The sequence below is a fragment of the Guillardia theta genome, assembly GCF_000315625.1.
Source record: "Guillardia theta CCMP2712 unplaced genomic scaffold GUITHscaffold_43, whole genome shotgun sequence".
Lineage (NCBI taxonomy): Eukaryota > Cryptophyceae > Pyrenomonadales > Geminigeraceae > Guillardia > Guillardia theta.
In genome coordinates, this window is record NW_005434631.1 from 97,728 (window position 1) to 112,064 (window position 14,337).

Below are 14,337 nucleotides of genomic sequence, written 5' to 3' on the forward strand. Positions count from 1 at the left end.
GAGCCTGGAATTTTTTTCAGATACCTTTGAATGAATTGTTTAGACAGATTGGTAAGGAATTGACGGGTGAGACCACCATGATCTAAGCCGTCACTGTTCAGATAGTTCACATTTCTTATCACAAATGGCCTTGTCCTTGATTCAAATTTTCCTAAGATATGATCAATCTCTTCTTCATCTCCAATGACTATAGGCAATTTGCGCTTGTTGTTGGTTTGTGCAAGGAATTCCTTGGTCTGTTTTATATCATATGCGTGCCTCTTTGTATTGTAGCACACATGCTTCATGAGATCACGCATGGGATCATCTTCAATAAATGATAGCTCTATGTCACAATCCTCGTCCTTGTAATCTGTGTTTCGGGATCTGCTCTTTAGTGAAGCAGAATTCACTGACAATGATTTTGATGACACATTATTCGAACCTGATCGATCCAAACGAGGGTTGCGATGATGGGAGCGAGGTGTATTATTAGAGCTTCTACTAGAAACATTGGCAGCATTCAATTGTGTTACTATATCTTCTTCTGTCATGCCATTGTTATTTTGAATTTGACGCAATACATAAGCCGCATTGCGTGTCATCCTATCGATCATGTCAAAATCTAAGGTTGTTGGATCATCTGTTTGTAAAATTCTAACATCAAAGAAGAGTTTTATAATATGTTTCACTGCAGGAAATCTTAGGATCATATCTAGGTGTCTGATATTCGTAACTCTGGTGAATAAAAAGTTGAAGATATGACTATCAAGCCTAATCAGGTCTGCATCTTCATTATTCCTTCCATGATTGATTTCATTTATATCAAACATTAACAAATTCATCATGTAATTGTTGTCTCTCATGGTGAGCCATGCTTCAACAACCACTTCATCTAGACGAATAATTGTAGCTATGTCTTGTGCTCCAATGAGATTGATGTTGCTGCGTTGCAATCTGAAATAATGCAGATTTCGATTGTATATGTTTTGTTCCATGTTGTTTGTTATACAATCATATAGTTTTATGATTTGACTGTTTCATAATCCTCACTATTTTATGCAATTACAGATATAAATGGATGTTTCCTATATTCAAAAGCTAATCCAACCTAGAACGCTGTCCGCGAGGTCATCATCTCCCACCTCGCAGGACATTGAAGATGTTCTCAGGCTCTTACAACACAACAAGGAATTCTACACGCAGTTGTGTAACGATCGCACAATGTTGCGACAATTTGCTTCAGATAATCATATCAATGAGAAGAAGCTCCTTAAATTCTCGAAGTACATCGATTTGCTGTGATCCATCAAAGAATCTATAATGCTGCGCAGAAAGAAGAACATAGAGAGGCTTAACCTGCTTGATCTTCCTGATAATGTATTGGAAACAATCATTGATAAGTATAAGGCCCTCTTCTGTGAGCATCAATTGGTCCTCAAGAGGTGGATTTATGGATCCAATGCAGAGTTTCAGAATGAGCAATGAAGCGTAGAGGTAGTGCAGATTACACTTCTTCCTGTCGACCCTCTGTAAAAGCCCCATTGATATTTGCGAATACATCATACCAAAAAGATATCATTGATATGTATGGTGAGAGGCTCAACAAGAACTTCTTGTTCCGTTAGCAGCTCAACAAATGACTGTCCATCGTGAAGTAAAACATCAAGATCGATGTGTCCCAGCTCATATTGCAAAATCTTGATGACCTCCTTGTTATCTTCCCTAGGGTACAGGTAAAGCATCATGAACTCCCATGACCGAGCGATCGGATCATGTTCTTCCTGTCCGCGTTCAACCTCCATGTGATCATCTTTGTCCCCACCGACCCCATTCCTGTGTCTCCAATCCAGTGATTGAATACGTATACCAAAGCGACAAACATGCGTTTCAACTGTTTTAGCCCATCTTTCACCCACAATGCGTCGCAGGGGTCCCTCTGTAATATGAATTTGAAAAGATCAAGCAGCGGATCGTTCAAGGCTTCAGAGTCCATATGCTGGACAGGGTTAAGTACTTGTTTGTCCCTATGCATCTTCTGGATTTCGGGGTCGATTACATCCCAATCACCCTTGACACATAGTCTGAATCCCACACGAGCCATTTCCTCATCAATGAATTTGTTGATCTCCTGAACAGCTTTGGCGTACACTGTAGAGCCTGAGTTTGCATTGCGTGTGCGTGCTTTCTCAACCAATACAAAGCCTCTTTCTATTGCCTGATCCACATCGGTTTCATGAAGTGGAGGTGGCGATTGTATCTGACTTCCCCAGTCCTTGAGCACCTCTCTGATGAATCCACCTGCTTCCCCATCTTTCCGTTTGACCATGTCTGCAAAGTATGCAGCAGTCATTACAAGAGCCTTAAAGATGGTCGTCTTGTTGCCCAAGTATGGATGCCTGTTCAAGGTGATGAAGGACAGCTTGAGTTTTAGTATTTCACATTTGTTGACTACGTTGTCACTTGAATTTTGTTCTGGTTCCCATTCCAATGTCGGAGATCCAAAGTACCGAAGTCTGTGTGTGTCGGAAGTAAAGTCAACGTTTCTATCAAAATCTGTTATCTCTGCAGAAGCTGCTTTAGCCAAAGCACTCGACATTGTCTTCTCATTATCGTCAACAGGCTTGTAGCCTTTTTGCACAGTCATGTTGAAAACATCACAAGCTGCGAGTATGGTGTCTTGATCATAGTTCATCAACTGGTCAATAATCTTCATCTCCTTTGACAACCATCTGTCATATCCACTGTATGACTCTTCATCTTCAAAAATACTACGAAGCACACGATCCAACTGTTCATTGCTGCTGTTAATCCTTGGTCTCAATTTGCTTTTTGTGTTGAGAGGATGATCCTGTTCTTGCATCTCATTGTTCTCTTTACGCTTCTTCTGTCTCTTGGGGAAATTGTTTGCTCTAGCCCTAGGTGCATCAATGTGTATCAACTCAATTTCGTCAAACTTGTCAATGCAATGTTGAAAGACCAGATTGTACATCTTTTGCATTCTTTCAATGAAGTATGGTGTTGGTCGATAGTCTCTTGTCGCCAAATGGTCCAGGGTCCTTTCTATATCATCGGTTGTGAATCCTTGGTCTGGCAAAGGGTATTCTCTTGAGAAGAGGAGAGTCGTGGGGTGTGGATACAGATCAGGCTTCGTGCCACCGTCACCATACACGGCACTGTCGAACAGATGGTCGTTTTTCTCAAAAGATTTGCAGTAGACGTATAGATCTTGCCGTTTCTCAATCTCCGTGTAGACACGCTCGAACACCTCATTCCCCAGCAAACTCCTGATATGGCTCAAGACCATGTCTTTTCTCTTCTTTGGATCACAACTTCTGAATCGGATAAATGAGTATTTGGGCGAGAACATCATAATCCGAGTTCCCTTTCCTCCAGTAAAATATGCAAATGTCAAAGCATTGGGATCCAGCTGCCCTAAGCGTGCCATGATCTCGTTTGTGATGAGTGAAACGGTTGCAAACCCTTTCTTTGCAGCATCTATTTCCGCGTCTGATAGAAGGTGCTTCATACCGCATACGTACTGTTTCACTGCGGTTTGAACATTGATACCTCCTTGGTCAGGATGGTCAGAAAGCCAATGAGAGTCAACATCAACATCGAAGAGTGTTACCCAGGCAACATTTTCGGACTCATCCTTTAATCTCTGGAATGTGATAGTGTTGTACAGTGCTATTCTTGTATTTTCATAGAAATGTTCGAGAAACGTTTGTTCTTTTGTGTGTATAGCCAGTAAATACTCCTTTTGGAACTTCTTATCCCACTGTGCATCATTCTTGTTCAATCTTGTCATTTGTTTGATCTCATCGTCACGTAGAGCTTGATAACTTTCACTTTGAAGTGATTTGGTATCCTCTATTAAGTGTTGTTGCACAATAGCAGCAGGTACGATCAAGGTGGTATTCGTGTACGGCTGATAGGAGAGACTGCTCGATCCCGAAGGAGGATAGATTCTCACCTTGATGAATACCTGACCATTACTTGGAAGACTTCCAGAATCAGGGATCGACAAACCCCTCAGATGGTGAATATTTCTCATCTTGGCATTGCCAAGATCGTTTTCGTCACTATCGGTCACTTTCCGCTTTTTCTTGTCTGGTTCGCCATCCGATGGCATGTCAGATTCACCACCATACTCCCTTCCGTTTCGTGGTTTCATGAGGAGAGATTTTCCTCTTTTGTGGTCCTGTTGAGGGATACTTATATACTCAATTCTTTCAAAATCACGAATACATATATCCACGGTTGGGATCCCACTCCTGTACAAGATCGATCGATCCCCTTGGTAGAGTTTGGGGGGGGGAATTCATTCAGCACTTTGTTTTCTTTTTTTCATTCCATCCGGACCCCCACCCCTCAATTCCTCTAGATTCGGTGGGTAGTAGAGTACACCCCACCCTCTCCTGCCAGCTATCGAATCGGTGGGTAGTAGAGTACACCCCACCCTCTCCTGTATGATCAGCTATCGAATCGGTGGGTAGTAGAGTACACCCCACCCTCTCCTGTATGATCAGCTATCGAATCGGTGGGTAGTAGAGTACACCCCACCCTCTCCTGTATGATCAGCTATCGAATCGGTGGGTAGTAGAGTACACCCCACCCTCTCCTGTATGATCAGCTATCGAATCGGTGGGTAGTAGAGTACACCCCACCCTCTCCTGTATCATCAGCACCCCACCCCAACTACTGCAAACTCTAAATGAATGGCTTTGAGCTTCTCTCCTGCCACTGACATTCTGCTGAAATGTTTGCTTCCCGCGCGGCATGCATTTTTAAACAGCTATGAGTCCAATAGAGGCCTTGATTGACGTGAAAGGTTATCGTAAAAATTTTGATTCATCTTTCGTTTTGCTGCGACCATTAAGCAAGCTTGCGAGTCGAACGATCAGGTTATCTGTACACATTCGGCGAGGGGATCTTATCGGAAAGAAAAATCAACGTCTATTGCCTCAGCTGGTAAAGGAAATCACAAGTGATAACGGTGGCCAAAAGGTTGAACTGGTCTTTCATCTTGAAAGAAAGAGTTACACCGAATGCCGTCTGCATCTGGCAACTTTTTCAGTTGACTATCTCATTTATCCAATAGAGCTTATGATTGCATTCTTTCAATGAAGTATGGTTTTGGTACTTGTGTTGCCACACGAAAAAGGTATACCCCACCCTGTGCTGTATCACCAGGTATCGATTCGGTGGGTAGTTTAGTACACCCACCCCAACTACTGCAAACTCTAGTTGCAACCGCCTCATATTACAGTACCGCCTCATATTACAGTTTTAGTACAGGGTGAAACTAATACTCTCGACGCCCATTACAACAAAAGGAACGACGGCTGAAGAGAAAGACAAGTTTGTATCTTGATTTTTCATCAACGAAGACGAGGAAATATGAGGCGCAAGAGAAAGTGGGAATGATTGCAATTTGCTCCTGAGACAGCAGTGACACTGAAGGACATCGATATGATTGCAATTTGCTCCTGGAACAGCAGTGACACTGAAGGACATCGATACTCGACTAGTATCTATTCACGGATTACTCATAGCAAGCTACACAGTTGCAACCCGCTTGCTGGTCCATGCAAGGGGTCACAACGGACGATCAGTGGCGGGGTTCGTGTCGTCGAGCTTCTCACTGCGAGATCGGTTCCTTGTCGAGCTGCTGATTCTTCATCAGTCTTGCCCTCCGGTCTGAGTACCAGGAATAGGCGTACTTGCCTGTCCTGTAGCTCCCGTACGCCGCCGTACCGACGACAGCCGCACCGACGCATGCTACAGCAGCTGTTGTGGACAGTCCCAACATGCCGGTTGCTCCAATGCTCTGAAGCGTCGCTACCATTCCCCCTGATGCCATGGACGCGACTCCTCCTCCAGAAGCGACGGCTGAGGCTGACATCATAGACGCTGCCGTGCTGCCTGCGGCGATGCCAGTGCTGGTGAAACCAATCGCTTGCACTCCAGCCACAGCAGCGGCAGGAGCAAGCATCGCACCGCCCAGAGCCCCTCCTCCTGCAGCTGCCGCTCCTGATGAGATCCAAGGGCCTCCACGTCTAGCACTCTCAGTTGCCTCCTTTAGATCTGTGTCTTCCCACTGCACGATCCATTCAGCCGGAAGCTCCTCCACCCGTCTCAGCACCGCCTCCCCGTCAGACCCATCCAGACAAGTCAGAGGTTTCTTCTGATCAGCGTCAGCATAGAAGATCGGTCCGTTGTCAAGCTTCTGATCCTTGGCAAAAACGCGAACAAACTGTTGGTCTTTGACCTTGAATGCAAACGAACCATCGACCTCAACATTGAAGGACTCCATCGCTTCCTCTGGCAGCGGAACAGTATCCTCAGCAGCAGCAGATGTTTCTGGTGGGTTCATCGCACTTTCACCTTTGTCGGTGCTCGTTGGCGCCATGCCTTCCTGTTGCGGCTTTTCTTTACTCAAAGTTAAGTTAAAAATCAGTACGAGGCCCGTGACCGGGCCGGCGGGCCGCGGCCGGGGCCCAGTTCAGTTCAAGTAGTCAAGCCTAGTCATAAGTTAGGTTAAAAATCAGTACGAGTTTCACTGAAAGTCAGTAGTGAGTTTACAGTACTGAAAGAGTAGAGGAGGCTTGTCGGACCCTGAAAAGGCTGTCGCACATCATGGCATGCCATAGTGGCGAGAAGTGATTAGGTATACCCCCAAACTGCGGCGAGAAGAGAAAAGACAGCGAGAACCGACCCTCATCATCCTGCCCACTGATGTCCCGGCCGGGCCGCGAGAGTCCCGGCGCCGGTCCGCCGGTGACCGTCGGAGTCCCGAGTCCGGTACGGTCGAGTCCCGGTCCCCGGGCCGGGCCCTCACTAGTCCTTTATTTTACTCTAAGTTAAGTTAAAATGGAGGAATCTGGCTTTTCGTAATGCAGCGACAAAATGCAGCTGCAGCATTCATGGATGACGGTGATGCACAAGAGACAGAGAAAAATGATAAAAGTGGTAAAACAATGGGATGGCTTGCTACAGCAGCAGCTGGACTAGGAATCATAGCTGGGGCCGCCATCCTTTTGACTCAAAAAGAAAGCTGTCCAACGGAGGAGATGGTTGTTCGCAAGATCAGAACTGTGACTGACGAGTTTCGTCGTCGGAATAAAAATTATCCAAAAGATGAGGGTGATTTTAGCTATTTTATTTGGAGGTACAAGAAGTTGAAACAAGAGGACAAGGAACGCTGTGTCAATTGGAGAAATAAAATCGCTCATCAAAACTGGAGCGAACTGAAAGATGAGGAGAAACGCGAGTTTTACGATATTCTCTGCCGTATTGAGACTGATTTGTCTCCATGGCAGTAATAAGGGCACTTGCAATGAGGTGGTATTGTGTGAATTACTCTGCTTATTTCCCGATTATTGTTGCGGAAACTTTTAATACTTGAATGAAGAGGAGCTTTTAGATCTCCCGCTGATGAATACCAGTTGTAACACCATTTTGGCTCAGAACACAAAATTTGTGATCTTTGGCATGTCTTGTATGTCGAGCACCACCACTTGCGCCCATTACCTATGCAGAATCATAGCAATGGGACCAGATTTGATTGGGATCATTACATCAAACCGCGCAATTGCGAACTCGGGCGAGAGCATATTGAAAGGATTGTAGAAGAAATAAACATGCACCTGGATAGTGTCCAGAGTGAACTATCAAGGCGCCCCTGAGACTCAATCCAACTATGTGTTGCTTGAGATCAGTCATCTTTCAGTCGCTTGACTCAATCTTCATTCTGCAACCAATGGCTTGCGATGAAGGATCAGGTTCATATCCCAGATCCTGTAGTGCTATGCTATCTCTGTATGAACCTGTTCGGCAGTCCATATTCAAAGATTGCAGCTCTCACTGCCTCACTGTATGCATCCAAATTGGCAGTTCTTTTGAATTCTCTTGTGATAGCCGAAGTGGCGCATCTTGGAAGAATTGCAATGCTTCTAATGCCTTCTATGTGAAAGGCTACATGAGGCAGAGTCCCATAAGATACACAAGCAAACATTCAAAACATCAGCAACCAATCAGCTCTTTGAATATGCCAGCAACAGAGAGATTAGGTTCACACCCGAGCACTTCTTTAGCAATAACCCATACTCATTCGACTTGCTGCTCAAACTTGAATATGGATTGTCTTATGATACTCAAGACATAGCTTATGCCCGATCGCATCAAATGGGCTCTTCTCACTTATCCAGGCATGGACATGGATTGGAAAGGCCTATCCCTCAATCCCATGGTGAGGCATCTATCTAAATCATTCTTAGAGAGGCATCATGCAAACCTATCACCGCCTCACTTGTCACAGAACAAGAACGCTGTCACGATACTTGAGATGTATCCTGTTCTTATTGATTGGAAGGCCTTGTCCACAAACTGCAACGCAATGCATCTGCTTGAGAGCAATCCTGATAAGATTGATTGGGAGGAGTTGCAAGAGAACCCTAGCCATAGAGCATTTCAGATGGTCCTAGAAAGGAACTCAGGTCATACATCTTTAGATATTACATTTTACATGGCTCACAGGGATGGCCCTTATCTGGTCGATAAATTCTTCAATGAACTACGCTCTGATGAATTTGAAACAAGGGTGAGAAGGGAATTCCGAGATGCAATCCAAGGAGGGAATATCAATGGCAATAACGTTGTGCCCTACTATCTCCTCTCATTGAACTTCAGCAGCCATCCTAAGCTGGTTGATCTATATGAATACCTTTATAGATTGGCGCGGCGTGTTGCTAAAGAGGTGTGCCAAGAGGCCAATGACACAACCCAACTTGAACGCTTCTATGGGTTTATAGATGAAAAGATGCCCTGGCGCAAGATATGCAGCAATCCTGGGTGCCTGGTGAAGACATCTATAACCATCGATATACACACAGAACTCTCAAGGATTGACCCTAAGATGTCTGGATTTATTGAGAACGATAGGAGAGAGCTCTCTGATACAAGTATAAGATCGTTGTTTCCTGATTGGAAAAATCTGAAAGCACCATAAAAACTAGCAACACCTCAAGTACAATAATTATTCCCTAAAATAAAGGCAGGATATGGATTTTTATTTAAAGAGCCTATTGAAACCATTTAATTATGACAAATTCAAGGACAATCTGAGAAAGGATTTATTTCCAAATGATCTTCCATTATACTTTACCGAAGCGATCAATATGAACGATGAATTGTTCTTAAATATCATCAAATATGTATGTCAAGAGATAAATGATCTCCATGATGTGCATTATAAAAAAGAGCTGAAGTTGATATACAAATTCTTCTTGTGCTTCTTTTTGGTAAATATCAATGAATTTAAAGGATTGTTAAAGAAGGGAGAAATTGAGTATCTGAGCATTAGTGTACAAGAGATATTAACAATAAATCCCGATTTTGATAAGACGTGCAAATTGCCATATGAAACGAATACATTTGATAAAAAAAGCATTATCCATCCAGAACCATGGTATCTATCTGGAATAGATGAGGTAAAACACAATACGGCTGTAGCATTGATCCAAAAATTGATTAGGCATTTCTCATTCAATACCAACAATGTCAAGAAACTCATAGTCCAATATGGAGATGTGATGCACAAAACAGGATACAACACTAAAACCGTTACCAATATCAGAAACAAGCTTGACTTTGTTATAGGACTGTGTGACAAGAGAGATGGAATAATGCTGACAAGATACCTTGCTGCGTATACCGAAATATACATGGAGGGGATCAAAATAAACAAGAGGAAGAATGATTTAAAGAAATTGTTACAGGGCCCAGCTCCAATAGATTTTAGGGCTGTGTTTAGATTATACAACCGTATAAAGAAATTGCAGCAAGAGATTTTTGATATATATGAAGAGAACGATGATCTGAATATGGATCCAGAAGAAGACAGGAAGATATCGAGAACATTGGATGCATTGTTGTATTCAGATGAATTAAAAGCTTTTTTAAAATCACACAAAGATGTCAATATTGAATTGGATGATGAGGAGCATATAAGGCTTCTTAGATCCTTGACAGAGAGCAGGAAATCATCATCCTCCAGATCATCGAGAAGAAATTCTTCCAATGAGAGATACAGCTGGATGGACAACCTCAAATCTTCGTCATCCTCACCATCCGCCATATTCAGCATGCAATCTAAGCTGTCGAGGCTTGTGAGCAGTGCATACAAGAAGGAGAGCAGCAACAATGCAAGGTTCTCGAAGGCATTCTTTAAGGTGCTCAAGGAGGCCATGCTCCTAAGGCAGAATGCTCTATCTAAGAAGGGGAAGAATAGGACTGTCACATTCTTTCAGACAAACACACATCGTGTGGATGATGCAATACCTGGAATTCATGAACAAAAGTATGTAGAATCTATACAGAAACTAGAGGTGATGCTGAATGATAAGAATGAACCACCAATGTTCTTGAGGTTTTACTTCCCCGATCTATATCAGATGGTTCTACAGGATCCAACAAAGACTGTATATGAGAATGAGAACAAGAGAGAATTCCTCCTGATTCAAAAGAGGATTATAGATGAGTTGGATGAGAGAGACAAGCTTGTGTTGAAGGCTTGGACCTATAATGGGAACAATGCCATCAATAGATTGTTGACATACCTGTTTGATACAAAATGCATCAAGATGTTTAAATTGGAACTGAAGCAAGAAGACATAGATGGTGCCATAGCCTATTTCTGCAATATAAAGATATTGAAAAGGCTTGGATACTTTGAGGGAATGGATGATCCAATAGAGGCCTTGAAAGCAAACAACTACAGCCAACTGCAAGAGATCATGACATCATACATATCTGATCTGTACAGGATAGCAGATGTTGTAAAGAGCAGAACACTACAGGTATTTGGAGAGGATGCAATAGAGAGAGCAAATATATATGTTTTCAGAGGACAGACAGACAAGAACAAATGTCAAAAGAAAGATTATGAGTGCATCCTTTCAACATCACTAAATTTTTATAAGGCATTGTTCTTTCTAGATACAGCAAAACCAGAACCAAACAGAGAGGGGACCATAAATGGCAATATGTACATATACAGATTGACCAAGGACATGCCATTCATATATATAATGCCCATAAGCATTTATCCATCCGAGCAGGAGATTTTATTGCTCCCAAAGGACAAGGATAAATTCTTAAACAAGTTGAAAACACCTATGATAAAACCAAGCTATAAATCATTATCAGCATCTTCCAGTTCAGATAGCGCAATGGAAAACATGCTCATGAATAGTATAAAAGAGAAAGAAGACATCATAAGAAATAGAAATATACCATTGTTAAGATGCATTGTGCATGAACATTATGATAACAATGCAATGAGGACCATTGAAACAGCAAATTATAAATTTCAGGATAACATGAATATCAGGTTGAGCATTTGCTGGCACAATTCGAACAGTTTTCCATAAATTTGTGAGAAATACAATTGATCAGCCTCAGAAGATATGTAGTTTATAGTCTGTACATAACGAGCGTTGCACAGATATATTGTGTTGCTGTTCTCGCCAAATCCACCGAAAATATCTCCCATTATTCTAAAAGTGTAGAATATATGCAATAGATTTTTGATCAAACATGCATAAAGATATATATGAAATGACATAGATTGATCCATATTTTATTGATTTTTCAATAACAGACTTTACAATAATACCTTGTACTATCATATTCATCTTCTTTCAAACAAAATATACAAAATAACCTATCACAGCCATAACAATAATGCTTGGGATCGTCATAGTCAAATAGAAATCTACAACTGTGGCATGCCGGTCTCGCTTCTACATAGCGCGTGAAGATATGTTCTACAAGGTCTTCTGGAAACAACCTACAATCCTTGAGAGCTCTCTCAAATGATATCATTGCATCATTGTACATATCCCATCGTGTTCCATAGTACCATGTGCAATGAGAAGAACAGAGTGGATACTCACAACACGTATCGCATAGCCTAGCAACGCAATCTTTCTCAAGATAATCCTCTCCACATGCACACTTGTTCTTATGCTGGATACACTCGTTGTCATTGCAACAAGCAATGCACAGCCTGTGCTTGCATCTCTCATCGGACATCTTTCCACAAGAGCATATGCTTAGATTGAGATGGATTGGACATGCTCTCTTCTTACAACAACTCTTGCAACAACCCGATATGCAACCATCATTGTATCTATATATAGCACATTGAGAGCATGTGTTTGGCAACCCCTTGTATATAGATTGCACTCTCTTTAGCTTTCTTCGACATGGCAGGACCACCTCTGAGTTGCTATGCACAACACATGCCATATCTTTACAACACATCCTACAACTCAATGTGAAGCACATATAATTGGTTTTGTTGCATTCGCATCTATACATCTATGTTAGGTTTTACTGTGAAGGCTGGGAGTGGGTCAGTGAAAAATGGCATCAATTATTATTATGGTTCATCTCTTTATGTGCCAATGAATGAATGGATGTGATATCTATGTCAGGTTAAGGCGTTGTTAAAAAATGCTTCTAATAGATACAAGTCTATTTGAGATAAAACTATCAGCTCAGGATGTAAAAATGATAACATAAAATTGAAAGGAAACAACAAAGCAATGCTGTCGTTTGAGGAGAGGATAAGGAGGTATGTCAAGAAGAGCAAGAACAAGACCATCAAGAAAGATACATTGGATTTCATATCTGAAATATTGAAGAGATTTCTGGATAGATTGATTGACAGGAGCTTGCAGATTATGGAAGAGTGCAGAAGAAAATCATTCAAGGGACGGGTTATCTGTAATGGGACTGTATACATGATCCCAACATTCCTAATAGAGTTTGGTGTATCTCAGCATACCTGTGATGTAACAGCATCCTATGAGCGCATGTTGGAAAAGGGACTTACAGAACTTGAGGCACTGAAGAGGGCAAGAGGGATGGCATTCAATGTTGACATGTACAAGGAAATAATAGAGAGCAAAGCCAAGAATAATATCAGAGTGAAGATGGATGCCTACATTGTTCTTGATGCTACAATGAAGTATGCTATAAACACGCTGTTCGATGAGATACAGAGTGGATGCAGCAGATCCGATGTGAGCGATGCCATCATCAGAGAGATGCTCTTGAGATACATCTTGGGCCCATTCATAGATCTAAAGCCAACACCATACAAGAGAACAAGAATAGTGAGTGAGTATGACATATTGGATGATAAGAGCCAAGATCAGCTGATGAAGAATAATCACCATGATATGATTAGATTGGGCAGAGGGACCCATGCAATGATAAAAGAGAATGTTGTGGCATACATGGATGAGGTCATGAGAGCAGTATTGGATGTGAGCGAGGGGAAAGAGGTCCTGGGTGTAGAGGATTGCATATCCGGGATCAATCAGAAGAACATACGCATAGAGATGGTAAATGATATGAGAATTGTTATAGAGAATGCAAAGAAGCACAAATATGGTTATACTCCAGAATCATATGAGGAATTGAAGTCATTTACAGATGAGATCCTGAAGACATATGGATGTGAGGTCATATTGGATGAGGAGGCAAAATGGTTGATTTATTGTATCTACAAGGAGTATCTGTTCAGATTGTTTGAAGCCATAACGGATATAGTGTTGATGGAGAATTTGGATGTTGCAAGGAGAAAAGATGTGATGTTTGTCATAGAATGCCAAAAATAAATAAATATGCATATATATCAAAGATATTTTTTATATTTTCATAATGTTTTGCAGCAAGCAATACATGGTGTTCATCATATCAAAAATGATATAAACATATATGGTTATTAGGCATAAAGAAATATGGCACAAAATAGCGCAACGTATTATGAAAAATTCATGGATATGTCTAATCAGATATATGAACTAAAGGACAAGCTATCTGATTTAGAATACAAGAACCTGAATGAAACATTGTCTGAACTAAGAACCTGTCAAAAGAATGCTCAATTGCATATCTTCAGATATTATCATCAATACTTTGTTCCTTACACACAATACAATGATGATGGATGTCTTGAATTGATAAACAACCTAAAAATAGATGAGGAGTGTATTGTATGTACAATCGATGAAGAGATACTTAGACATCCATTGAATAGATTGATGCATAAATTGCATGTCTTCAAGCAGAGTGCTAAGATACCACATCTGGAATATCTACATTCTGATAAGAACATTGAATTTATTGATACCATCCAAAAAGGTAAATCAAGCGATATGGTGGAATATGTTAACATCATCCCTATTTCACTTGAACCATTGAGATAAAAATGATCATCAATATTTCTTAGAGATAGACCAAACAAGATGAATGCCATTACAGATATAATCGGTACAATCT

General features: G+C 41.5%; 5 protein-coding genes across 5 annotated transcripts; 3 read left to right on the forward strand and 2 right to left on the reverse strand.

The window, feature by feature from the left end:
- Positions 1 to 1,723: 1,723 nt before the first annotated feature.
- On the reverse strand, positions 1,724 to 4,114 carry GUITHDRAFT_110025 (hypothetical protein; the record flags this gene model as incomplete). Its single annotated transcript, XM_005830835.1, has 1 exon — positions 1,724 to 4,114. One exon carries the CDS (start codon positions 4,112 to 4,114, stop codon positions 1,724 to 1,726), a length of 2,391 nt encoding a protein of 796 aa, XP_005830892.1.
- Positions 4,115 to 5,448: 1,334 nt separating this feature from the next.
- Positions 5,449 to 6,397, reverse strand: GUITHDRAFT_153099 (hypothetical protein; the record flags this gene model as incomplete). Its single annotated transcript, XM_005830836.1, has 1 exon — positions 5,449 to 6,397. One exon carries the CDS (start codon positions 6,392 to 6,394, stop codon positions 5,624 to 5,626), a length of 771 nt encoding a protein of 256 aa, XP_005830893.1. The 3' UTR covers positions 5,449 to 5,623.
- A 1,797-nt stretch (positions 6,398 to 8,194) lies between these two features.
- GUITHDRAFT_110027 (hypothetical protein) lies at positions 8,195 to 8,846 on the forward strand (the record flags this gene model as incomplete). Its single annotated transcript, XM_005830837.1, has 5 exons — positions 8,195 to 8,233; positions 8,303 to 8,480; positions 8,521 to 8,584; positions 8,677 to 8,740; positions 8,796 to 8,846. The coding sequence occupies 5 exons, from the start codon at positions 8,195 to 8,197 to the stop codon at positions 8,844 to 8,846; spliced, it is 396 nt and encodes a 131-aa protein (XP_005830894.1).
- Positions 8,847 to 10,127: 1,281 nt separating this feature from the next.
- Positions 10,128 to 10,930, forward strand: GUITHDRAFT_140058 (hypothetical protein; the record flags this gene model as incomplete). The annotated part of the gene is made up of 2 exons (XM_005830838.1): positions 10,128 to 10,841; positions 10,889 to 10,930. 2 exons carry the CDS (start codon positions 10,128 to 10,130, stop codon positions 10,928 to 10,930), a joined length of 756 nt encoding a protein of 251 aa, XP_005830895.1.
- A 1,663-nt stretch (positions 10,931 to 12,593) lies between these two features.
- On the forward strand, positions 12,594 to 13,673 carry GUITHDRAFT_110028 (hypothetical protein; the record flags this gene model as incomplete). The annotated part of the gene is made up of 1 exon (XM_005830839.1): positions 12,594 to 13,673. The coding sequence occupies one exon, from the start codon at positions 12,594 to 12,596 to the stop codon at positions 13,671 to 13,673; it is 1,080 nt and encodes a 359-aa protein (XP_005830896.1).
- Positions 13,674 to 14,337: the final 664 nt, after the last annotated feature.